At 40.1% G+C, this 24,028-nt stretch overlaps 1 protein-coding gene across 2 annotated transcripts; it reads left to right on the top strand.

Annotated features, from left to right (window-relative positions):
- The first annotated feature begins 3,192 nt into the window (after positions 1 to 3,192).
- GDAP1 (ganglioside induced differentiation associated protein 1) lies at positions 3,193 to 21,945 on the top strand. 2 transcript variants are annotated; one of them, XM_062633172.1, is made up of 7 exons: positions 3,193 to 3,759; positions 9,993 to 10,185; positions 11,398 to 11,571; positions 13,715 to 13,809; positions 14,198 to 14,312; positions 16,714 to 19,085; positions 19,124 to 21,945. In XM_062633172.1, the coding sequence occupies exons 2-6, from the start codon at positions 10,080 to 10,082 to the stop codon at positions 17,094 to 17,096; spliced, it is 873 nt and encodes a 290-aa protein (XP_062489156.1). In that variant the 5' UTR covers positions 3,193 to 3,759; positions 9,993 to 10,079; the 3' UTR covers positions 17,097 to 19,085; positions 19,124 to 21,945. The 2 variants fall into 2 exon arrangements, with proteins under 2 accessions (XP_062489156.1, XP_062489155.1); XM_062633171.1 differs by lacking the exon at positions 3,193 to 3,759 and adding an exon at positions 9,349 to 9,821.
- Positions 21,946 to 24,028: the final 2,083 nt, after the last annotated feature.

Below are 24,028 nucleotides of genomic sequence, written 5' to 3'. Positions count from 1 at the left end.
GTTCTTTCTTTTGGTTGGTTGCTTGCTTGGTTGTTTTTTTTAAGTAGAAAACACCTCATGCTATGTGTAGAGTCTAAATCCATTTTCCTAATGTTCTTTGTCAAAGCATCATCCTTTAGTAACTACATTTGTCATGGTAAACAAAATCCTTTTATTTGTAAGTTTATGATTTTGTTGCAATAGGTCCTTTATGAAAGAGTAGCCATTACTTGAGTTTTTATAACCCCAACTATAATGTGTATTCAGCATGTAACAGTGAAATTTAATCTAAGATTCATACAGAATATAAAAATACATCTCTAGGGATGTCTGCTCCAATTACAGAATGTGTATCTTCCTAATAATATAGTGTGCTTGAAAAAGAGTTATATGATGTTCTGTTATGTGTCAATGCATAAGAAATATAGTTGACTATTATCAATTGTATTCAGTTATTCATGTTTTTGTAATTAAATCTTTCACTTGTAGGTATGCCTAAGCCCAGTTGTGCTGTGAAGTCCATGGTAGAGATCACATTAGTTCATGCTTTAGGTTCTAAATTTTAAAATTTGGCAACATCATTAACCTGAGTGACATTTGGGTATGTTAGTTACAAAGGTCATTTCAGCTGACTGGAGAACTAAATTTTAAAATTCACTTGTTTCATATGACACATTGCAAAATTTTTGTTAATTCACCTATGGTAACTTTGTGGTATTTTTGCTTATATGTGGTTCTGCCATGAATACCAAAAAGTGTAATAGAGCTGGAGGACTGTAGTTCTTTGCCACAACATGCTGCACTAGGGGGCTGCAGGGTTTTTTTCTCATGTATTAAGGCTTTGTATATGGGTTTCCTATAAGTTTGAGACTACAGTGTTTGTCTAACATTTGAAACTTCTAATGAGATGCTTGCTCATCATATCTAGAAAATTGAGCCCAATGAAATATCTTAAAAAAGTCAGCCATTTTTGAAAATTTGTAATATCTGGATTTGCCTACCCAAAATTTCAGAGAATGAATTAATTGGACAATATGCAACTTTTATTCTCCAGTTTTATTGTTGAAAATGTATTTGCATAAGCTTAAAAGAAGAAAAAAAATGTGATGTTTTGTGATTTGTGATGTTTTCTATGCCTTTCTATGTCAGTGGCATGTTTCTAGTTTTTTGTTTAAACATATTCATGTTGGCAAAATGGTAATATTTGAAGTGTGCAAAGTATGCATGTCATCTTAATCTGAAGTTTTGTTGCTGGCCTTTTTTCCTCCTTTCTATTACGCAGTGTAGTACAGGTCTTGTGCTAGCTCGGGTTTAATCAATCACTGGAAGTACCTATCTTGTTCTGCTGGCTTCTGATTGAGTTTTGGTTTGTATACCTAAGCTACTTGCCTGATTTTGGAAGAGGCAATTCTATGTACATGTTTGCTTCAAGAAATGCAGTATTTCTTCCTCCCCATTTTCATAGTGATTGGGAGTCACAGCTGCTCTCCACATTTAAAGGTATTGTGCAGAGCTGGAGATACTGCATTGCCACCTATCTGACTTAAGATCTAGTTCATTTATGGAAACCAATAGGCTTGTGCCTCCATACTAATTTGAATTATTTTATATTGGAGCACCTCCCGTATGAAGACAGGCTGAGGAAGTTGGGGCTGTTCAGCCTGGAGAAGAGAAGGCTGCGTGGAGACCTCATAGCAGCCTTCCAGTATCTGAAGGGGGCCTATAGGGATGCTGGAGAGGGACTCTTCATTAGAGACTGTAGTGACAGGACAAGAGGTAACAGGTTAAAACTTAAACAGGGGAAGTTTAGGTTGGATATAAGAAGGAAATTCTTTCCTGTTAGGGTGGTGAGGCACTGGAATGGGTTGCCCAGGGAGGTTGTGAATGGTCCATCCCTGGCAGTGTTCAAGAACAGGTTGGACGAGTCCTTGGGTGATATGATTTAGTGTAAGGTGTCCCTGCCTACAGCAGGGGGGTTGGAACTAGATGATCTTAAGGTCCTTTCCAACCCTAACGATTCTATGATTCTATATCGAATAGGTTTTTTTAGGGTTTTGATTTTTTTTCAAAATGTAACCTGTCTATCTAGACTATAAAAAATTTAACATTATTATTAAAATAAGCATATGTGTGTATACATGATTAAGTTGTTAAAATGGAAGTCTTCAATATGCAAGTAAGCTTGCAACCAGTAAATTTAGTTTTATTTCATCCTATCATGCTTGGAGTGAGTGCTGAAAGACAAACGGGCAAGCATTGCTCAGCCAGAGGGGAGAAGCACGTCATACAGCCCCCAGAATAGCATCGGCAGTAAATATGGTCATGCTGTTCTTCCCCAAGATAGACCCAGATCACATTTGTAGCACCCACCATGTCTGCTGGTTACAGGACATTTAGGGCCTTTGATGAAACATTTACAAATGCAGCTGCAGTTTAGAGGGACCTTCTGCCCACAGCAAAGAAGCTGACATCAAGAAAACAGGAGGAAATGGGATCACAAGCCAGGGAGTTCAAATAAAACACAATTTAGGGGGAATACAAGTTTAGTCACAAAATTAAAAAACTGTTCCAAGATATGAACCGTCTTCTTGTTAAACTCCCTTTTCATGTTAACTTGATTGTGTTTTCCACAGACTTAGAATCACTAAAGGGTGAAGCTTTCGTAGAGAATAAAAGGTGGACTGAAAAATAGCTCTTTGTTCAACTGCCTTAGGTCACACACAGTTTCAGAGCTGGAATTAGAATGTTACTAAGAAGTGAAGTTAGAGACTGAAATTAAATTATTTTTTTTTCCAGTTCCAGTTATTTCTCACTTTGTGCAATATATTGAAATACAGTAAGATAGCCCTGAAGGTCTGTGGTAATGGCCTATCTAGCATGTTAGAGGGAAAGAATTAATTATTCAAGGTCAAGAAAAAGCCCTGCTAATTTCTTCATCTTGAAATGATAGATTATCCCCTCTGGGCCAAAAGGGTGTTCTCACTTCCTTGCCTCCTTGTACCTAAGCTCTGCTCAAATGGACTCTTCTATTAATATAGTTTCTATGTTTTTTTTAACGTTTGTATGTTGCTCTGAGGACTGTAACACACAAGTCAAAGCCTGCCTTTGTGTTTTGGCCACTGGACTTCATAGGACACTAAGGGAATTCAGGGAATTTGCGTCTTCTTCCAGCCCCTTCCCCCCCCACCGGCTTATGCGTCTCTGTAAAATCTGAAAAGCTTGCTTCAGCTTCTGCAGCTTCTCTCCTCTGGCTTTGCCTCTGCACCCGATGCATTAGCTGGGGTGTTAGTGGAAAGGGTTTGTTATTTCAGACACATACCATTGCCTGCTGCCCTCACTTCTCCCCTGCACTTGCACAGGGCATGGAGACAGCTTCATACTTTCATTTGTATCAGTTACACACAAGATTTAAATTCTTCCCTTTCTCTGTACAGCCTTTCTTTTTTCTTTTTCTTTTTTTTTTTTTTTTGTCAGATAACTCAGTAAATGCTGCATAGCAAGTATTACTGCCTTCAGCTGGTGCTAATGTACTGTATTTTTCTTAAGAAAATCTCATTGAGCTAAATCTGACAAGGGAAGTGTGTTTTCAGAGCAGTAGCTCTGGTATTTGTTCTGTAATAGTGAGTGACGTTACATAGTTGAGAAAAAATCATGCCAGCATGTTTCAGTTAGTGCCAAAAGAACATAGACAGCAATTCAGTGCCCAGATGTATTGCTGTCCAAAACTGTATCTAGTCCTATTTATACTTTCGCAAATGAGGGTCTTGCTTACAAGAGGAGGTAGGTGAATGTTGTGTTCATTTGCTGTTTGATAATGAATTTATCCAGCTGTCTTACATTCTGCTGTTCTTTTATTTCAAGCATTGAAAAGTTGAGGTATTAAGTGGTATAGATAGTTTGTAACAATCAAGCCAAAGAAGTCTGGTTTCTTAAATCATCCTTACTTCACTGAAAATACCTGGGTGCCCCAAAGTATTTTTGTCTACAAAGCAAGAGAGTTTACAGTTTCTTGCTGTTTAGTACACCTAAACCATAAATATTGATTACTAAACTCTTAAACAGTTAAACTATGTTTAAGAAAGAAGACTCATTTACAGACTTAAAGGATAATTTAAAGTGGCATCTCTGTGGATCCAGATGTGAATTAGGGGTTTACTAATTGGTATCGATTAACAGGCTAATTCTTTTGTGGCTTTTTCATCAACACATGCCAAGAGGCTGAAAAGCTCAAAGAACAACCAAAACCACAATAGCAGTTTTGTTAGTTTGAAGAAAAACAGGAGAAGTAGTTTAAATCTTTCTGAAGACCTAACAAAACGGTATCCTGATGTCTGGCTGGAGAGGATGGAAGTTGTGTAACAGGAACTCTGAGTCTCCCCTTGTCAAAGCACAGAAATGAGAGCTGGTACCGCAAGTCATGCACACTGAGAGCCCTCCACTGGGAAACATCAGGAACAAAAATTCTGGTTGGCTAATAGAGATGTACTGAGAAGTGGAACTTAATGAAAAATTCTCCAGCTTTCAAAATTCAGTAAATACAGTAAATAGATGTATTGTAATTGACCATTACAGTTTTCTCTTTGTTTCTACAGTACTATAATTTGATGACACTGCACTACTGGTGTGTAATTTATGGAATTTATATTGGGGGGAAAAATGCTAGTAAGAGAAGATATTCACACTTAATGGCCTCATCCCCTCCATGAGCAATAACAAGCTGGGTTACTAAGACAGCCGGATGATTTTCATGTGGTGGCATGGAGCCTTCAGATGGCACAGGGCAGAAGAGCCTTCATCCCTGTTGCTGTGCTGGCACAGGGTGCTCTGGAACAGAGGATGACCTAAGCTTTTGAAAGCACTTTTTTGTACTTCCATCTAACATGGCTGTCTGACTGTGTCATGAAGTGGGATTTCAAAGAGGCTAATTGAAATACGTTGCATATTACTGTTTGTTATTTAGTCCAGCTTGCACAAAGGTAATGAGCAAACATCAAGAATTAAAGCTGCAGTAATAAGAATTTCCAAGAAGAAATATATTTCAATGTTACTTCAGTGATTAATATTAAAAGTAATGGCTGTTCCTCTGTGGCAGCTATTTTTTTACTTTTCAATGAAAATGTTTGGAAGTACACAATAATGCTTTAAAGTACTGTAACACTATTTTTATGAGCAGTTGTCTGAAAAAGATCAAATGATTAGTTTAAATTAATTTACAAATTAACTTATGAAAGTTTTCAGAACGTTTTCAATATAAAGTGTAACTAGGACTTTTAAAAATTTTTGAAAATTTGTTAAACTTTGGGTTTATTTTGGGGATGGAAAGAATCTGATTTCAGGCTTTTTTTAGGAGAAATCTTCTAAAATTATTTTCCACTCAAATAAAATACTGCATGAGACTTCAAAGGACATTTCACAAAATTGTGTTTAACCCCTTAGATTTCCTTAAGACTTTCTGTGCCTGGTTGTTATCCCAGTACCTAGATCTTTATATTTTGCAGTGTGATTGTAGTAGAATTTGAACAGGCCTGAGACCTAATATATCAGCCGTTGAAGTCATATGAATCACCCCACTAACTCTGGTGGACTTCATTTCAACATCTAAATAATCTATTGTACTAGGTTAAAGTTGCATGATCTGGTTTTGTCCATAGGCAATAGGTGGAAGATACTATTTTTTACATTCATAGTTTGTGCTGTGGTTAATTTTAGTCGTGAATTTTAATGGACAACCAAATCCCAATATGCAAGACAGTGCTGTGCAAGCATGTGACGTGATAAAAATCTAACTTTTAAATAGAATTTTTACTCATGTGAGTCACACAACTAAGTTAATGTGAGGGAACGATAAGCATGTGAATTGTTCCTAAAAGCTCAGTAATGATCAGGTTCCTGAGCCAGCATATTACGTAAATGCACAGAGACAACAAACATGGGCAAGGAACTGAAAACGTGGTTTACATCTTTTGAATTTGGCTGATACGTTAGATTTTATAATTTGAAGATGCTGTTTGCATAAAAGCTTGAGGAGTGATAGACTGGATAAAGCTGTAATGATAATACCCAGATTTTAAGACTTATAGCTAAGAAATTGCCCTTTTTGCACCTTATATAAATATAATGCATTTATTTCTGTACTTGATTAAAAGCACTGATATTTCAGGAAAGTTTATTCCAATCATCAAAACTGTTGAAATTTTTATACGATTGGAACATTTAATATTTTTGTTACAGCTCAAGAACTGGAAATGTAGGAAATTTTGAATTAGACTTGCTATAAAACTACTAAGAATAGTTTTATATAAAAAATTAACTATTAAGCAGTGTTTCTGAAGTACTGACATACTAAACTCCTTTTGCATGAAACAGGTTGGACTATGGCATTTAGGGAAAACTTTGCCAGAGTTTTGTGGTGAAAGCCCTGAAGATATGCTCAAGTAACTTTGAAAGTGACTAAATAAGTTCTATTAATACATAGACTTTGTTGGATGTAAAATGGTAACTTGATAATTATATTGCTTGAGAATATGCATCACCTATCTAGAATTACTTAAGTTGGCATCCCAGTTAAATTAGGGCACAAATAGTCTCAACTGTGACTGTTGAGATGTAACTTTGCTTTCTCCATTTCTAAAGAGTTGCTTACGTAATTCATCTGTCATATTAAAGGCAGTTCTTGTGTCAGTATTAAATCTCACCTGCATGTCTGAATTCAATGCTGTGTCCTTTTGACTCATGTCACCACCAGTAATGCAGCATCTGCAACAGGAATTTAGCCAATAACAGCTGATGACAGAAGGTTCAGAATAAAACCCGTCTTACTTTCCCAACAAGTATTAACTCCTGCACTATCAATTAGGCCAGTTCTGCACTTGGAACTGAACCAGTGCATCTGTTCATGATGCATACACAGAATCCAGCTAATTTTCAGCTATAATGGCTATGGCTGCATAGAAAATAAGAAAAGGGTGAGGTTTTTTTTTGTTTTGGTCCTCCTTGCTCCCTCTTTCCCCCTTCCCCATAATATAATCAAACTTGGGATTTTGTTTTCTTGTCTGTTTTTTACAAATAATTGATCTGTCAAGAAAGATACTGGTTTGCTCTTTTTTTTTTTTTTCTTTTTTTACTTGCGTCCATCACTTTAATGACACATCTGGCCTAGATGTTTCCTGACAATATCATGGAGTAAATGGTGAAGTAAGAAAACCAATTACCAGAATACTAATTTCCAGATCTTTGAACTAATTTCTGCATCTCCTTATTAAGCTGATTTTAGTACTGCTTATCTATTAGTATTACCTGTAAAGGTTATTTTCTTCCCCTGATGTAAAAAAGACCCCAGACTTGTAGAGGGGTGTATATATATTATTCATAAGCATGTACAGGATGCTAAAAAAGGCCAAAGAGAGGCCATATAGAGAAACACATCAGGAATATTGACATGGTCAGAAAAGTGATTAGCACACAGTGCTAGCGGTCTGCTTGTGATGACAACATGCCAAGATGCTGGCCAGATTTACAGCTGGTGGCTCTGTGCCTTGTGCTGCTTTTGTAATCACGACATTTATACATTAAAAAGTAAGTTTACAGAGGCTTTCATTTGTCATGTAAAGCTTTGTGTAAATGCAAGTGGAAAAAGCATTTACAGGATGCTGTGAGCTTTTTTATAACCTGGCCCTTTTGCTTGCTTTTATTCGTGTATGAGAAGGCAGAGGGGCTTGGAAGCAGACACTGGTGGACGGATAGGAACTCATCCTGAAGAAAAAGGCATTTGCTCCTTTCCTCCCTCAGCGTCTCTTGAAGGAGAAGGTACTTTGCACCGTGTTTTTGGAAAAGGGAGGCCTCGTGTGGTCAGTCGTGAGAACAGCTGTTAAGCAAGCCAGGACTATAAACACGGGCATTGTGGTGGTATTTCATAGAAATACTGATGGCTGAAGCACCCGAGTATGATTGCAACTGTTCTGTTACTGAACAGCTATCAGCTGGGATTAGTGAGCAGTCTCTCATCATGCCTCTCAGATTATTTTGGTTTGTGACTCTGGCTGGAATTAGTCTCTGGAGGAGGCACAGGGCTGCTTGTGTGAATAGTGCAGGGCTGGAAGCTGTCTTTGTTTCTTCTCATTTGATTTACATGATTTGTCCATTACCTTGTCTCTTTCTTAGTGACTTAAATCCACTCCCTTGCTTAATTAGTCAAAATTTCCCCTAAAATTAAATGTACTTGTTATTGGATGTAGCTCTTGATATACGAGGTTCAGGTCTTAAGGCTATTAATGGTGGGATCTATCTGGTATTATAGAAGTTGCCTGTGGGAGTGGGTTGCCAGGTTCACCTGAAGTAGCTGCCTTTATTGTGAACTAAGCAGTCAGGATGAAGGGAACAATATTCTGGACTCTGTAATCTGACCATGGTTTTAGTTTCCTCATCTCCCCAGTACAGCAATAGTGTGTGACAGAGGTACTATCAGTGATTGCATCCTCTAAACTATTGACCCCACCTGGAGTACTGTGTTCAGCTCTGGGGCCCCAGCATAACGAAGACATGGACCTGCTCAAGTGGGTCCAGAGTATGGCCAAGAAGAGAGAGGGCTGGAGCACCTGTCCTATGGGGACAGGCTGAGAGAGATGGGTTTGTTCAGCCTGGAGAAGAGAAGGCTCTGGAAATACCTTGTAGTGGCATTCCAGTACTTAAAGAGGAGCTACAGAAAAGATGGGGGAAGGCTCCTTGTCAGAGAGTGTGGTAATAGGATGAGGGGTTATGGCTTTAAACTGAAACAGCGTAGATATAGATGAGATATTAGGAAAAAATTCTTCACTGTGAGGGTGGTGAGACACTGGCACAGGTTGCCCAGAGAAGCTGTGGCTGCCCCATCCCTGGCAGTGTTCAAGGCCAGGTTCAATGGGGCTTTGAGTAACCTGATGTAGTGGAAGGTGTCTCTGCCCGTGGCAGGTGGTTGAAACTATACACTATCTTTAAGGTTCCTTCCAACCCAAACCATTGTGTGATTCTCTAATCTCCTGGGTGAGATATAGAGGAAACTTTTTCTGACAAGGGAAGCTAGTGTGTATTACCAGATGCTTCTAGGACTTTATGTTACACAGAAAAAAAAATAAAAAAAATCCCCCAAACAACAGCAAACAAACAAATGACATTCCTCTGCCCTGGAAAACAAACAAACAAACAAACAAACAAAAAAAAAAAACACAAAAAAAAACACAAAACCCAAACCCAAACCCTGGTTGCAGAACTGTTCAAATTTCTATTTTTGTCTAGAAAAAAAATAATTAAGAAGCCTTGTCTCTTGAGATTGAAAGAACACAGGGGGCTAAAGAGCTGTATTTCTTATTGCAATAACTTAAGGGTATTTTGCAGGAGACTGTTCCCATAAGGCCCAATTCAGGATGTCTTCTGGTAATTCTGGTATTTTTCCCCAAGTGCGTGATGCCAGTGTCCCTGAAATTCACAGTGGAAATACTTGTTCGAGAGAGAGGGAAAAAAAAAAAAAAAAAAAGGAAAGATAAACCCAATACAGAGGAAATGCTGCAATGTGACCTTTTTACCGGCGCATCCACACTTCCGCGCTGCCTAAGGGGATGCTGTGGATGGTTTTGCAGGCGGCTGCCCCTTAGAAAGGGCCGTCCTCCGAGCAGCGCGGGGAAAAAACGGGATTCCCCCCACCCCCCGGCCATACCCGCTTGTTTTCATAGCCAAAAGCCAGCCGAGGCGGGGCAGACGCAGGCCTCCTGCTCCGCCCGGCACAGCGCAGAGAAGCGCATCTCGCCGCGCCGCCCGCCATGGCGCCGCTGGTGCTCTACCACTGGACGCAGTCCTTCTCCTCGCAAAAGGTGAGGGGGGAGCCGGGGGGGGGGGGGGGCGCGGCGCGGCCTGCAGGGCCCGGGTTGTGTGGCCGCGGAAGCGGGGGTACCTGAGGCAGGGCCGCGCCCGTCGTCTCCATAGGCTAGGGACGGCTGCCCGAGCAGTGCCTCTGCTGTGGTAACCCGTTGGTACCGCTGCAGGTGCGGTTGGCAATAGCTGAAAAAGGCCTCAAGTGTGAAGAACGCGATGTAAACCTGCCGCTGAGCGAGCACAACGAACCGTGGTTCATGCGTTTGAATTCCTCTGGAGAAGTACCTGTCCTGATCCATGGGGAAAACATCGTTTGTGAAGCAACGCAGATCATTGATTACCTGGAAGCAACCTTTGTCGATGGTAATACCATGCGCATTCTCGGTGTGAATCATAGAATCACAGAATACCAGGTCGGAAGGGACCTTGATACCTGGTCCAGCCTTTCTAGGCAAAGCATGACTTAGAGACTAGATGTCCCAGCACCCTGTCCAGCCAAAATGAAATCCTTCCCTGCATACCCATAGCATGCAGCTGTGTTGGTGTCAGCTGTTACACGTTAGTTTGTTCAGGACTAGAAAACGTTTATAGTCTCTCAAGGGGCTTTCCTAGTGGTAGTATGGGATAGACCCGCATCCTTTTAATATGAACTGAAGGCCTTCCAGCACCTTTACAAGCAGCTGTAAGTAAAAACCTACCACTGTCCTCCTTCCCCTTGGTGAAGGATGGTGAAGTCTGTAAGGGTGGTGCTGCACTGTGCTAAGCCAGTGGTGAGACTGCAGTGAAAAATAATGGTTGAACAGAACTGCACAGCTGGTGTGGTGGGGGAGGTCCTGCTTTTCTGTGAGAAGAAAAGAAAGATGCTCAGTTTCAGAATAATGGGTGGAAAAATAGAATATTTTTTGAGCCAAAATGGAGTGAAGAGGGAAGAAAGTAGGAAGAAATACTCAGAAGTGATCACATGCAGGCCTTTAAAAGTCTGTAGTGACAGAAAACAGGCTGCCTCAATTTTTGAAGGAAATGCAGAACTGTAATTTTTTTTAGGTGTGAAGAGGCAGTGCTTTGTGTTTCAGGGGGTTAGCACTGCAATTTCTAAGGCACAAAGAAAATTTCATTGTTGGGAGAAAATTATTTGTATTTAATGCTGGTGTCCTTATCAGATGAGGAGTCTGGGCCCAAGCAGATTGAGGGCAGAGTAGAACTCAGTGGTGGGCAGAATATTCTAGTCTACTGTGAGAGGGATAAAGGGTTGTGTGCCACAGTCGCTCATTCCTAGAAGTACAGAATAGATGCTGAATCTGTTTTTCTGTTTTGAAAGCCTCTTAAATATGTGTTTATGTGGATTGCTGCATAGGAATTGGAATTATTAAAACATTTCAAAATGATGTATGTGTATACACATTTCCCTGACCTCTGATAACTGTTGAATTACGGCAGGGAACAATTGAAGCTTCCTTAGCTATGACTATGTCATCTGTGCTGGTTGGACATAACTGAAGCAACTTCAGAAATACTGCTTTTAGTCATTTACATGGTTCTTCTGTTCTTAACTTCACTCTTAACTTTGTATTGCAGAGGGAGTACCAAGATTAATGCCAGAAGAAGGGAGCATGTATTATCCGAGGGTGCAGCACTATAGAGAGCTTTTAGACTCCTTGCCTATGGATGCCTACACACATGGCTGCATCCTGCACCCTGAGTTAACAGTGGACTCCATGATTCCGGCCTATGCTACCAGCAGAATTCGTAGTATGTACTGGTATAGTTCTGAATGCCTATCACTTAGTAGGTTGTTGCACTGTGCTCATCTTGCATCTTCAGTGCACCTTAAGCAGAATATGTGGAGCACATATATTTCCAGTTCTGGTTGCAGTTCTTGGTAAATTGTGCATATACTTTTTATTAATACTGCAGTCTGTTATGCCTTGAAAACTGGAAGAGCAAGTGTCATTTTTGAGGTGTCTGTGGAATTAATTTCCCTAATGACTGAAAATGTGTATTGTACATAACAGAAAATGGCAGCTGTGACTGCTGTATTTTCTGATCTTGCTGTTTATGCTTCTAAAGCCATTTCTAGGGATCAGCTCTACTACTGCTTACATCCAACCACTACACTGAAGGAAACACTTCTTTTCTGTGTTTGTAAACTTGTAATAAGTTTACCTGTTAAATTAAAGCAATTGCTTTTCTCTCAAAAGTGATGCAAATGCAAATTTGCCTCAGTGAAACAGAGCCTGTTTATCTAATATATAATAGGCGAATCATCAGGCCCTTTTTGTCTGAGGAATGTACTAGTGTCAGCTTGGTGCCAGGAGTAGGGAGGAGAAAAAAAGTGTGAAGAATTAAGTAGCATGGGCTCATCAGACCAGCGGAAATTGTTAAACCACAATTTAAACTAAAATCCTGGGTGAAAATAATGCAGCAATATAAAATCAGGATGAGGGATGAACCAGTGGTCTGGTGGAATCAATGGTGAAATGTTCTTTGACTTCCTTGGGATGGGTATTTTACCTGATGGACTTCTAACTACATACCAGTTTCCCATGAAAAAAATATGCAAAGGGCAGATAACTGTAGAGGAATTATGTTGCCCAGTCCTCATTATAACAGCGAACCTCCTGAAATGTACTCTAGTATGAAATCCAGTAATTTGCAGAAATGCATAGTTCAGTGGTATTCAGAAAAATCCTTGGCAAATAATCTTTCAGTTATTATAGCTATTTTGTTGTTGTTGCTTTGTTTTTGTCCAGGGTTTGGACAGCAGATGCTGTTCACATAGCCTGCTTTCTTAATTTGAGGCATTTTTTTAATAGCTCTTGATGTTCATAAACAATTCCTTTGCTGGTTCAAACCCAGATGGTTTAGTTTCCAGCTTTGAAAAGCTGATCTTTTTGAGAGTGTTAGATATAATAAGCCACCAGCCAGTTATAGGTTACGTTAATGTATACCAAATACCATTAAGTAATTAATTGCATATATAAGATTTTAGTTATGTGATTACATCCTTCAATTTCTTCATATACTGTGTTGAAAGATGGCTTTCACAGTCATGTCAGGCTGAAATAAAGAATATATAAAACAGTGAGTTCATTATTCTCTAGCAAGAATTTTTTAATCAGTTTAATTTATAAAACTTAATTGGAACTAATCTTAATTATCAAGTACAAGTGAGAGTATTCTAGGTCTGTAAGTATGGCATTTTCAAACACAGACCCATTTTAAGAAGAGCAAAGGCTATATACATGTAGTAGAAATAAGTGAAATTATTTTAAATTTTTCACATAATTATTTCTTTAAATCGTGTAATGAATGTTTTTCTAGAACAACCTTGTACTGCATAATGAACATTTCCGAAAGGGATCACAGGTGTTGGTGTCACATTTTTAGCTAACTGAAAATAACTTGGTTCTATGTTCAGTGGTATTTAGGCTTTTGCTGTGGAATTATGCATGTGACCTACACTGATGTGCAGAAGATCTCAGTATGGGCCTGTCTGCACTTTCACAGCATGAAAAGTGTGTTAGGAACCCAGGAAATGAGGTGCAAAACCAGCAGAGGCCAAAGGTGCTTTAGTAGAATTTCACGGACAGATTTTGGTAGAGAAATCTGAGTAAGAGAAAAATATTAACAAGAATTTCTCATTCTTGCCTGGCAGATAATCACTTCATATGACTCATTGCAAACTGATGAGCAGGTGTGGTGAGGTCAATTTATGCAGCGGTTAAGTTTTCCAAAATATGATGTTTTTGAATCCCAAGTTGGTGGTGGTGCTTCATTGAAGTACCACTTCCCATTTCTTTGGTGTGATATTTGTACACAAGCTATTGATCTGTTTCTTGCATTATGGGTACATTTGGGTATCTGATGTCATTCCTTTGTTTTTCTGTGTCAGGCCAAATCAGTAACACAGAATCAGAGTTGAAGAAACTTGCGGAAGAAAATCCAGACCTTCAAGATGCCTACATAGCAAAACAGAAGCGCCTTAAAGTAAGAAAACTCTTTATATTCCCCCCCTTTACTATGAGCTTGTTATTGTCAGGCTCCTTCTGTCACAATGTAAGTATTTGTTTTGCCTGTCATTACCAGTAATGCCATGCAGTGGTTTAACCCTACAAGGCATGAAGCAGTTATCCCCTATGATCAGCTACACACTTCAGTGTGTACTGAAGTACTGGACTGATCCCACTGATTTCACATGTAAGTATATATCTGGTATCAGGCTGTTGAGTACTATCCAAATGATATCCAACTGACTGTGTGTGGAGAAAATAGTCATGTTTTGTAAATAAGCACTGTAGTATTAAAGTAAAAATTTCTCTGATGAAAGTATAGACTCTGTACGATGATTAAAACACTAAACTGTATATATGTTTAGTCTAAGCTCCTGGATCATGATAATATAAAATACCTAAAGAAAATACTGGATGAACTGGAAAAAGTTTTGGATCAGGTTGAGACTGAATTGCAGCGGCGAAATGAGGAAACACCGGGTAAGTAATTATTCTTCCTAAGTCCTGTTGGTGCTTATGTTTGGTGAGACAGAATAAACTTATCGACAGCACCATTATAGAACTGGTTTCAATGCATCCGATTTGCTACCTTTAGCATATACTGATCTAACATTACAGGAGGGATTAATGCTGTTTTGAATACTATTTTAGTTTACTGCTGCAGTGAGTTCTCACTATCTTATGAGAGTGCTTGATCACACTTTCAGCATAGTGAGTGTAATCAGCTGCACAATTTTGCAGTATTTTAACAACAAAATAAGAAAAAAGCTTAACTGTATAATGTTATTCTTGATGTAGTTGCAGGCCTCAGTTCACTCAAATGATCGCAACCTTAGTGTTTAACACAGGTTTATTACAATCTTGTGTAAATACTGTGCTGATGTTTGTAGTATATGCAGAATTAGCAATTTGGATAAGTGTTCTAATCATTAAGCAACTCCTCTCCCCCACCCTCTTGGAAAGCAGTTGTGTTTTCCTGCCACCCACCCAAATGGAAGTCAAATTTTGTTTAAATGGGATTAGTCTTCTGCTTCTTCAGAGTCTGATCCAACTTCCAGTAGTGCAGATAGGAATCCTTCCTCTGACTTCACTGGGAGCTGCATGAAGCATTAGTCAATATCACCTACATCTGCTTGAATCACTGACTATTTGCATTTGGCTCTATAAATAGCTGTAGTGTAATTATCAGTTATTATCAAGACAGCGGATTTGAAACAGCAATTGAAAATCTAGGTTAAATTTTCTACTGGCACAACCGTGAGTTGTAGCAAATGTTCTAACTCACAAAGAATGGTATGACTTTGTTCAGCAAACTAAGTCTGTCACCATTTCCAGCAGCCCATTTGCTTTTTATGCTAAATAGCCTTTCCAAGGAGTCAATTGATACAATATCGATGAGCTTATGGAAACCACCAGGATCACAGGCTATTACCTGCCTCTTGGAATTTTGTCTGAGGTACTCACATTTTTGAGGTTTGTGAACAATGCTTCTTCAGGTCCTGGCCAACCTCTGAGCTTCTGCTTCTCTCACTACCACTCCAATCACTCGTTCACTTACTGCTGCTGCCACAGCAGGCATCTTTCTTTCGCACAGGTTAGATTCTTTGATCTTCCTTTCCATCATCTTACTTACTTAATGCACAGGATGAATCCTCAGGTATCATTTCAGCAACATAGGATACACACTTTCTTTGCAGAGGCCTTTCTTCCAGACCTGCATAACTGATCGAAATAAACTAGTACCAGCAGTGTGCCAGACTGTCACTTTCCTCTGGTGGCAAATGAGTTCAAAGGGACATTGCAAAATTTCACTGTTTCCACAGAGGTGCTGCTGAATGTTCATACTAGTGTTTTTTGTTCCAGTTGTGTGGGAAGAACTGCAAAAAGTTGCAAATAGAGAGGAAATGGCATAGTCCTGTTTGAGATGTAGGTTATCATGCTGGCAGCTATGCTAGCTACCAAATTTCATATCCTGGGTTTCAAAACCTCTTGGTGTAGCCAGCATGGGTCAGCCCTTTCATGGGGTGGTGGTTCAGATCACTGAGGTGTGATGCTGCCTGGCAGTGCCTTCTGTGAGCCATCCCAGGAAAATTCACCTTTTTTCCTTTGACTGGAGAGGGAGCCTGGGTTCTCCATCTGTGCTCTTGACTAACGGTGGGCAGGGTGAATATCCACAGAATCACAGAATGGTTTGGGTTGGAAGGGACCTTAAGGATCATCTACTTCCAACCCAGGGATACCTCCCACTAGACCAGGTTGCTCAAACACCCATCCAACCTGTGCTTGAACACTGCCAAGGATGGGGCATTCACATCTTCTCAGTGTAAAAAAAGCCCATGGAAGGACAGGTGGACAGACTCTGTCTTCTCACTGAGCTAGTGTGTTTGGTGTTGGTCAGTCATCTGATCCATTTATTTTTGACTTAAAAGTCTCCAACAAATTAACAGTGTTTGAGTGAATGCCATAGAGCTGAGTGGGACCGGCAAGATGATGAATTCTTCAGGCAAGTGGTAGCTTTTCAATAAAAGCTAAGGTGCCAGCTTCCTTTCCACTCCTGTTTAATTTAATCCAGATTTGAGAAATGTAGTTGAGGAAAATAAGTGTTTACTGTGGGTTTTAATTTTTGGACCTAAAATGCATCTCTTTTCCCCTCAACAAATGTAGGCCAGGCTGCTGAGCCTAAGAGTTTAGAATATTGTGTGAAGAATATACAGGGTTTAGGGAAATGTTCATTGATTATAGCCTTATTTTAGCTGAAGTGTTGATGGTGTTTATTAGACAGCATTTTAAAATAGCACTAAACTAAGTGCTGGCACATGGGGGCTTCTTTGTGGCTTGTATTCCATTAGCTCCTAATTCTTTATGTTTTATCTCTGCTTAGAAGATGGAAGTCAGCCTTGGCTCTGTGGTGATTTCTTCAGTCTGGCAGATGTATCACTTGCTGTCACATTACATCGCCTGAAGTTTCTGGGATTAGCAAGAAGAAACTGGGGAAATGGAAGGCGGCCCAACTTGGAAGCCTACTATGAGCGTGTCCTGAAGAGAAAAGCATTTTGCAAAGTTTTAGGACACGTCAACAATATATTAATCTCAGCTGTGCTGCCAACAGCGTTCCGTGTGGCCAAGAAAAGAGCTCCCAGGGTTCTCGGCACCACCCTGCTGGTCAGCATGCTGGCAGGAATGGGTTATCTTGCTTTCATGTGTCTCCGAAAGAGGTTTACCAACGTGATACTACCATTTAGAACCAGGCAAAGTTATTTTTAGACCCATCTGTCCCTGGTGGTGAGTGGAGGGCATCTCTGCCTGCCCCTGGAAAACTTCCCCAATAAAATATAAACATAGAAGAAAGATTATGTCTGTGAATTAGAACATTGTCACACAGTAATCATCTCCTGCTATTGTAGAATTGGACTAGCAATGCTGAGATATTTGGAAAACACACGTAGGAGGGACAACAAAGGAAAGAAGAGACTTTCTCTTCAGACAAGGACCTGTAAGGGCTTTGACAGTGCTTTGTTAAAGTGGTGATTGTCTCTTTTATGCAGTAGCTGACCTAATTATAATGCTTTTATTTAATAGATATGCAGCAATGTGACAGCTTTTCAGTGCAGGTGAAATGTATTACTGTGCAGAAACCAGCATTGTTGAAATACAGAAAATAGCACTTACTCTTAAGTAGCTGGAGTAGGATTTAAGTGGAACATAGGCTCTGTGCCTGGTGTGTGCTGGAGTGAGTGTCTCTGTACTGATGAATGTCTACTGATTTGCAGCTGGACCTTTAGGAATTTTTTAAGAAGTAGTGTTGTGGAGCCACTTTTGTCACTGTATGTTCATACGCCAGTGCAGGAAGAGACCTGAAACAGATATTATAGAATCGTAGAACACCAAGTTGGAAGGTACCTCAAGGATCATCTGGCTTTCTTGGCAAAAGCATAGTCTAGACAAGATGGCCCAGCACTCTGTCCAGCTGAATTTTAAAGTGTCCAGTGTTGGGGAATCCAACACTTCCTGGGGAGATTATTCCAATGACTGTTCTCATTGTGAAAAATTTTCCTCTTGTGTCCAGTCAGAATCTCCCTAGGAGTAACTTGTACCCATTACCCCTGATTTTTATCATATGACTCCTTCTAAAAAGGGAGTCTCCATCTTTGTGGCCACCCTTTAAATACTGACATACAGTGATAAGGTCTCTCCTGAGCCGCCTTTTCTCCAGGCTGAACAAGCCCAGCTCTCTTAAACTTTCCTCATAGAACAGCCTTCCCAGTCCTTTGATCATCATTGCAGCCATTCTCTCCAGCTTGTCACATCTTTTTTGTGTTGCAGGAACATGGTATTCCAGGTGTGACTTGAAGTACTGAGTGGGACAACATCTTTATCTCTACTGGGGATACCCTTGTTGATGTAACCCAGCATCCTGTTGACTTTCTTTGCTGCAGCTGCACATGGTTCACTCATATTGAGCTTGCTGTCCACCAGGATCCTCAGGTCTCTTTCCACAGAGCTGCTCCCCAGATGGATAGATTCCAGCCTGTGCTGCACTGTTAGAGATTGTGTTTACCAAGGGGCAAGACCTTACACTTGTCATTGTTGAAATTCAAAAGGTTCTTGTTAGCCCACTCTTCCTGCTTATCCAGGTCTTCTTGCAGGGTAGCTCTTCCTTCCACAGCGTCCACTTCCTCACTCAGTTTGGTACCATTGGCAAACTTAATAACGGTACATTTGATCCCATCATCCAGATAACTTATGAAGACACTGAACAGTGTTGGGCCCAGTATTGATCCCTGAGGGTCCCCACTAGTGACAAGTGCCAGTTCGAAAAGGAGCTCTTTGCCACCACCCTCAGGGTGTGATCAGCTAGCTCCCCACCCACTGCACAGACCACTCGTCAAGACAATAATATAACAGTTTCTCTAGGAGGCTTTGGGAAACCATATTGAAAGCCTTGGAGAAATCCAGGTAGGCAGAGTCCGCAGTTTAGTTTGCCCCTGTTGAATTCGTGCTGGCTTTTCCCAGTTGTGTGCTTGATTTGACTTGTGATAGGCCACAGGAGGATTTGTTCCATAATCTTCCCAGGGATTAATGTAAGATTGATGGACCTGTAATTTCCAGGATCCTCCTCTGGGCCCTTCCTGTAGATGGGGTGACACGAGCCTTCTTCCAGTCTTCTGGGATCTCTCCCAGTCTCCATGACTTTTCAGAGATAATTGACAGTGGCCTTGCAATGAAATCAGCCAGCACTCTTGACACCATCAGGTGGCAGTGACATCACCCAGCTCTCTTGACACCCTCAGGTGGATATTGTCAGTGCCCATCAATCTGTAGGGGTCAGGCTCCTGTAACAGTTCATACAATAACTCATCCTTCACTGGTGGTGGATCTGTGTCTGTGTCAGCCTGGATTTCAGATCCCCAGACCTGGGGCCCAACAGTGCTGGTAAGGACAGAGGTGAAGAAAGTGTTGAGAATCTCTGCGTATTCAGTCTTGGTAACTAATTCCCCTTTCTTGCTTAACAGCAGGCCAGTATTTTCCTTGTATTTATGCTTCTTAATGTACCTGAAGAACCCTTTCTTGTAGTTCTTGACACCTCTGTCAAGTTTCAGTTCAAGCTGAGCTTTTGCTTTTCTAACTGAGTCACTGCACACCCTGGAAATGCCCTTGTATTTCTCAGTAGTTATTTGTCCACTTCTCCATCTCTATTATGTCTTCTGGTTTTGAGCAGACATCAGTGATTTGTGGGCCACATGAGTGAGATTCTCCAGAGACATCAGCAGTCAACAGATGCTAGGCTTCTGCTGAAATGCAAATGCGAGTGAAAAACCTGAAACCTGTCTTTTGAAAGCTTTTTGGGTAGGCTTTGGCTCAGCCAGGTACCCAGGTCAGCTCGAGCCCTGACTGAGTCAACCCAATCTCAGTGCACATTTACTGCTTTCATTGCGGTGGCTTGATAGAGTTGCTGCTGTATCAGTGTCCCATGTACCCTTTCTTGTTTCCACTCCGAGCACTAGCTATATCTTGCACACTACTTGGCTATGTTAGCAATGGCACATGCCTCTATAAAAAAATGATTGCCCACAATGTGCCACAGCCAACTAGAAAATGTATGCACAACAATGCATTTTGTAGAAGTAGTTTAAAATAGTTCACTATCTTTCAGTCTGGTTAGGTAGCCTAGATAGAAGGTGGAACTGTAGTTTAGCAATCTGTTTACTTATGGAGAGGTGTCATATTGGTGGTAAGTGAAAACAGATGTCAGTTTGGAGACAGATTATTTGTACTGCAGATTTTTCACAAAGCTGCACTCTTGCAGCACTTAGGAAAGGTGTAGAAAAACACTTTGATTACTTCCTGCTATTCAGCAGATGCTGAGAGTTTTATTAGGTTTGAAATGATCTCCCAGTTCAATGAGAAGTGCATAATTACCTGGAATAGACTTTGAAACATTTTTCAGCAAGAAATCAGTTGGGAAGGGCTGAAAATTCTCTGACAGTTTAATAAGATTTTTATATTCTTGATGAATGTCTGAAAGCCTCAGAATTTTGTTTACAAGCTGTAGATAACTGCGACAAGCAAAACTTAGCTTTAAATAGCCTAAGAACATTTTAGATCCAGTGCTGGTGGCATTTTTATTTCTGCACACAGCAGAAAGAAGATTCACTCTCAAGTTTGCTGGAGAGAACTGGCCAGCCTGGCCAGTCTCACCATCTAGCACATATCAAAATGGATAAAATTGTTGAATACTTCTACTCATAATTTAATATTGTGCTAGTTGTCTAGCAAAAGAAGACCTAAATCTCATTACTCCTTTTCAGTAACAAGAAACATCTTACCTAAGAAACAATGCTGTATTTCATTTGTTAAAAGGACAGTTTTATGTAATTCTTTTTCATAACCCAGTTGTCCTCAAGAACTTGTTGAATTAAATATGCTCTATTTATAAAAGCTTTAGAGTAAGCTTAATCTATTAATGTGCCGGCAGCTTCAACTGAGTTTGTTGTTTGTGTATTGCAGTTCATCTGCATTTACTTGTTAACAAGCAAATTCCACTAAGTTTGACACAGAGTAAGGCGGCCTGTAACTTAATGCTTCCCTGACATGTGTTCTTGTCAGGCCATCTGTAGAACATAATCTGATCAAGTCAGGGTAAACTTCAATATATATGGTTTAGCTTTCTTTAGAATTGATTTATATTTTACTTTTTCTTTCCTCTTTTTTTAATGCATTAGTTATAAATAAGAACACTTATATTCCCAGAGGTGTGCCGGTTTAGTTCACGCTAACAGTCCTGTGGTCTGTGATACAAATTATCAATGTAACAGTTCTACTTCCCCCCAGACCTCAGGGATCTCTGCCAGGAGCTGCAGATACTGTTGGGAAGGAGTGAAGTGACCACCAGATGTCAGTAGTCCTCCAGGGCTACATTTTGGCATTCCTCTGGGATGTGCAGGAAAACACTACAGTTTTCACAAAGATAATGTGATCTCAGCATAAGATGGATGTGAGCATCCCCTTCAGACTGGTAGTCTCTCAAGAGCCTTGAAACCACTGCTTTGGTCTATCACAGGTTGGTTCTCTGATGCCTGTCAATTATACTTGTGTGTAGTTTTGACACTGGATAAATAAGAGGGCAAAGTTGAAATAATATTTCACATTAAAATGAATGTAACTGAACAGCAATTAAACCTGTCTGCAGGAATGAATGTGGATAAAACTTGTACTGTGGGTAAGTTTGGATCTCTGGTTTAATTCATGTTTATTACTTCAACTATTTGAAGCCTCCTTATTTTCACTGCCCTGAAGTACTCTGTGCAACATCGATTTCTGTACAGGTGGCAGGGAAAGGCTTATCCACGATTAAATTCCTCAAAATAGGATGAGACTTAGAAGCACATGTGTTGTATTTCGCTCTTTGCACAGGACAGCTTTTGTGTGGTGCTTGTAAAGTTTCTTTTCAGCCTGCCTTATTTTCCTTGCTGTGGTACCTCTCTTTACTATTTAGATTGGATACACAAGCCATCTTCCGGTTTTCATTTCCCGTTTGTTCTCCTATCATGCATCACATACATTTCATATCTTTTTATGTGGGACCTGCACAATAAACACTGATTCAAGACCACTTTTTCGACTGGTTTATGTCTTCTGTATCAGTAAAACAAAGTACATTTGAAGATCGCACAGTGTTGCTGAAAGGAGTTTGATTCTGTTCAAGGAGAAAAGCCTCTGCTATTTCAGTTGAAAAGGTGTTCAGCAGGTTACCTTGCATTTAATAATGCAAAAAATCCCAAACAACCACATTTAAAGAAGGAAGGCAGGCACTTCTTGTGTTTTCAATTAATTCTTACTAAAGAAACCACCACTTCTCTTCTGAATGTGACCCCAATTCTTGGCTTACATTGTAGAGCTGCAGAAGCTGGGGCTCCTGTCAGATGCGTGACAAGCATGTAAGCTGCGTCCACACTGATGTTATCCTTAAAGGGACCAAGCGGTGTGTCCTGACCTGTGTTAGTGTCTCCATAAATGTTTAGTTTTGTGCTTTTTTTGGCCTTGCAGTGTAGCAGAAGAACAGACAACAGTCCTTGAGGCTTGCATGCAGTTCCTCTTGCTATTTGAAAGTTGTGAGAGCTGCTAGGATCAGGTAGGCAGCTGGTCAGGTTTGAGTTCAGGGAGATTATGACCCCTGTGGTCTATGACCAACCTCGAGGTATCCTTGATGTTAGCATTAATCAGAAGTATACACAGAGCCATTGCTGTGAAAGGCTTATGTCTAAACAGGGAAGAGGAGCAAGAGTGAATGGGAAGCTAAGTACAGCAAATAGAAATACCTTGTCCAGGTTCACACAGCATACGTCCCCTTCTGTATATTACATTTTTAATGGCATTTTTTACTTAAGTCTTAATTTTTTGAGAGCTGCTAATGTTTAGAGAGCAGATTGGCATGCCCTAATTCCTGGGGATTAGAGATAGAAATAGAAAGTAGGAGCTAGCTAAGGCCCAGTGTACTCTGCCATAAAATATATGACAGATAATTCTTTCCTGAGTTCTCATTATTGTTTACCTCCCTGTTTAGCTGATGTTAGACAAAGAGGTGTAAGGTTATGCTTAGGCAATTTATAAGATGTACTAAGGAAGTCAAAAGCATGTAGAAAAATCCCAAACAAAACATGTTTTGTTTCTACGTTCTTTAAAAATGAATTTTTAGTTTTGGTGCAGTATCAAGTCACAAAGTCAGGCACTGACTTTCGGCAGAAAATTCCAGAAGCCAGAGTTCTTGCAGTACTGTTAACTCACTCGTACAGTACTTCAGTAGCATTTTTATTTCTGTTTTTCTTTCTAAGTTACAATCATAGTGCTTTATTTAATGTGAAGTTAAAAATGTTCCACCATAAAATAGTTAAGCTGTGGATAAATTTAGTGTTGTGGGAAGAATCTGCTGGAATTTGCAGAATTTAAATTCTAGCTGTTTCCATCTTAGCTTTAAATCAGCATTTTTTTTTTAACCAAAGTTTAAAATACTTATAATGGTATAAAAGTGTATTGTGTAAACTAATGTATAATAGCATAACTAAGTACAAATATCTTTATGAATAGATATTAATTTCCTTTATATATTATATACAGCATCCCTATTTATCCCTTCCATTTCTTCTGCTAAAAATGGGTAATTGACAGGTACGTATATTGCTACATTGTTTGTAAAAAACAGCTCTAAAGCCAAAATGATTGAAAGTTGGTTGATTTATTTACAATTAACACAGTTAAATTAACACAAGACAGTTTTTGTTCAAACTCGGTTCTTTACTATGTGCAATTTTGGAGACCCTTTGTTTAGACATTGTCTAAATCCTGTTGTGAGGTCAGGTATACTCCCCACCAGCAGCCTGAAAGGGAGCGAAGGACGGGTTCTATACCTGACTGTGGCTGAAGACCCAAAAAGAAACATCTTTTCTACAGTACTTTGTTCAGCTCGGGGGGTCCCAGCACACGAGGGATGTGGACCTGTTGGAACAAGTCCAGAGGAGGCCACGAAGATGCTCTCCTGTGAAGACAGCCTGAGAGAGTTGGGCTTGTTCAGCCTGGAGAAGAGAAGGCTCTGGAGAAACCTTAGCGCAGCCTTCCCGTATCTAAAGAGGGCTGACAAGAAAGCTGGAGAGGGGCTTTTTACAACTGCGTGTAGTAATCGGACCACGGATAATAACTTT

Source organism: Pezoporus occidentalis, unplaced genomic scaffold, assembly GCF_034315485.1.
Source record: "Pezoporus occidentalis ecotype Australia unplaced genomic scaffold, CSIRO_AGI_Poc_V1 ctg4, whole genome shotgun sequence".
NCBI classification, from domain to species: domain Eukaryota; kingdom Metazoa; phylum Chordata; class Aves; order Psittaciformes; family Psittacidae; genus Pezoporus; species Pezoporus occidentalis.
The sequence above is the reverse complement of the archived record's forward strand: the minus strand, read 5'-3'. Positions and strand labels throughout refer to the sequence as shown.

Excerpts from the sequence above, each read along its gene's own strand:
- GDAP1 (XM_062633171.1), top strand. The coding sequence starts at position 9,771 with ATGGCGCCGCTGGTGCTCTACCACTGGACGCAGTCCTTCTCCTCGCAA. Across the intron at positions 11,572-13,714 it reads TGCTACCAGCAGAATTCGTA|GCCAAATCAGTAACACAGAA; the intron begins GTATGTACTGGT and ends TTTCTGTGTCAG. Across the intron at positions 13,810-14,197 it reads CAAAACAGAAGCGCCTTAAA|TCTAAGCTCCTGGATCATGA; the intron begins GTAAGAAAACTC and ends ATATATGTTTAG.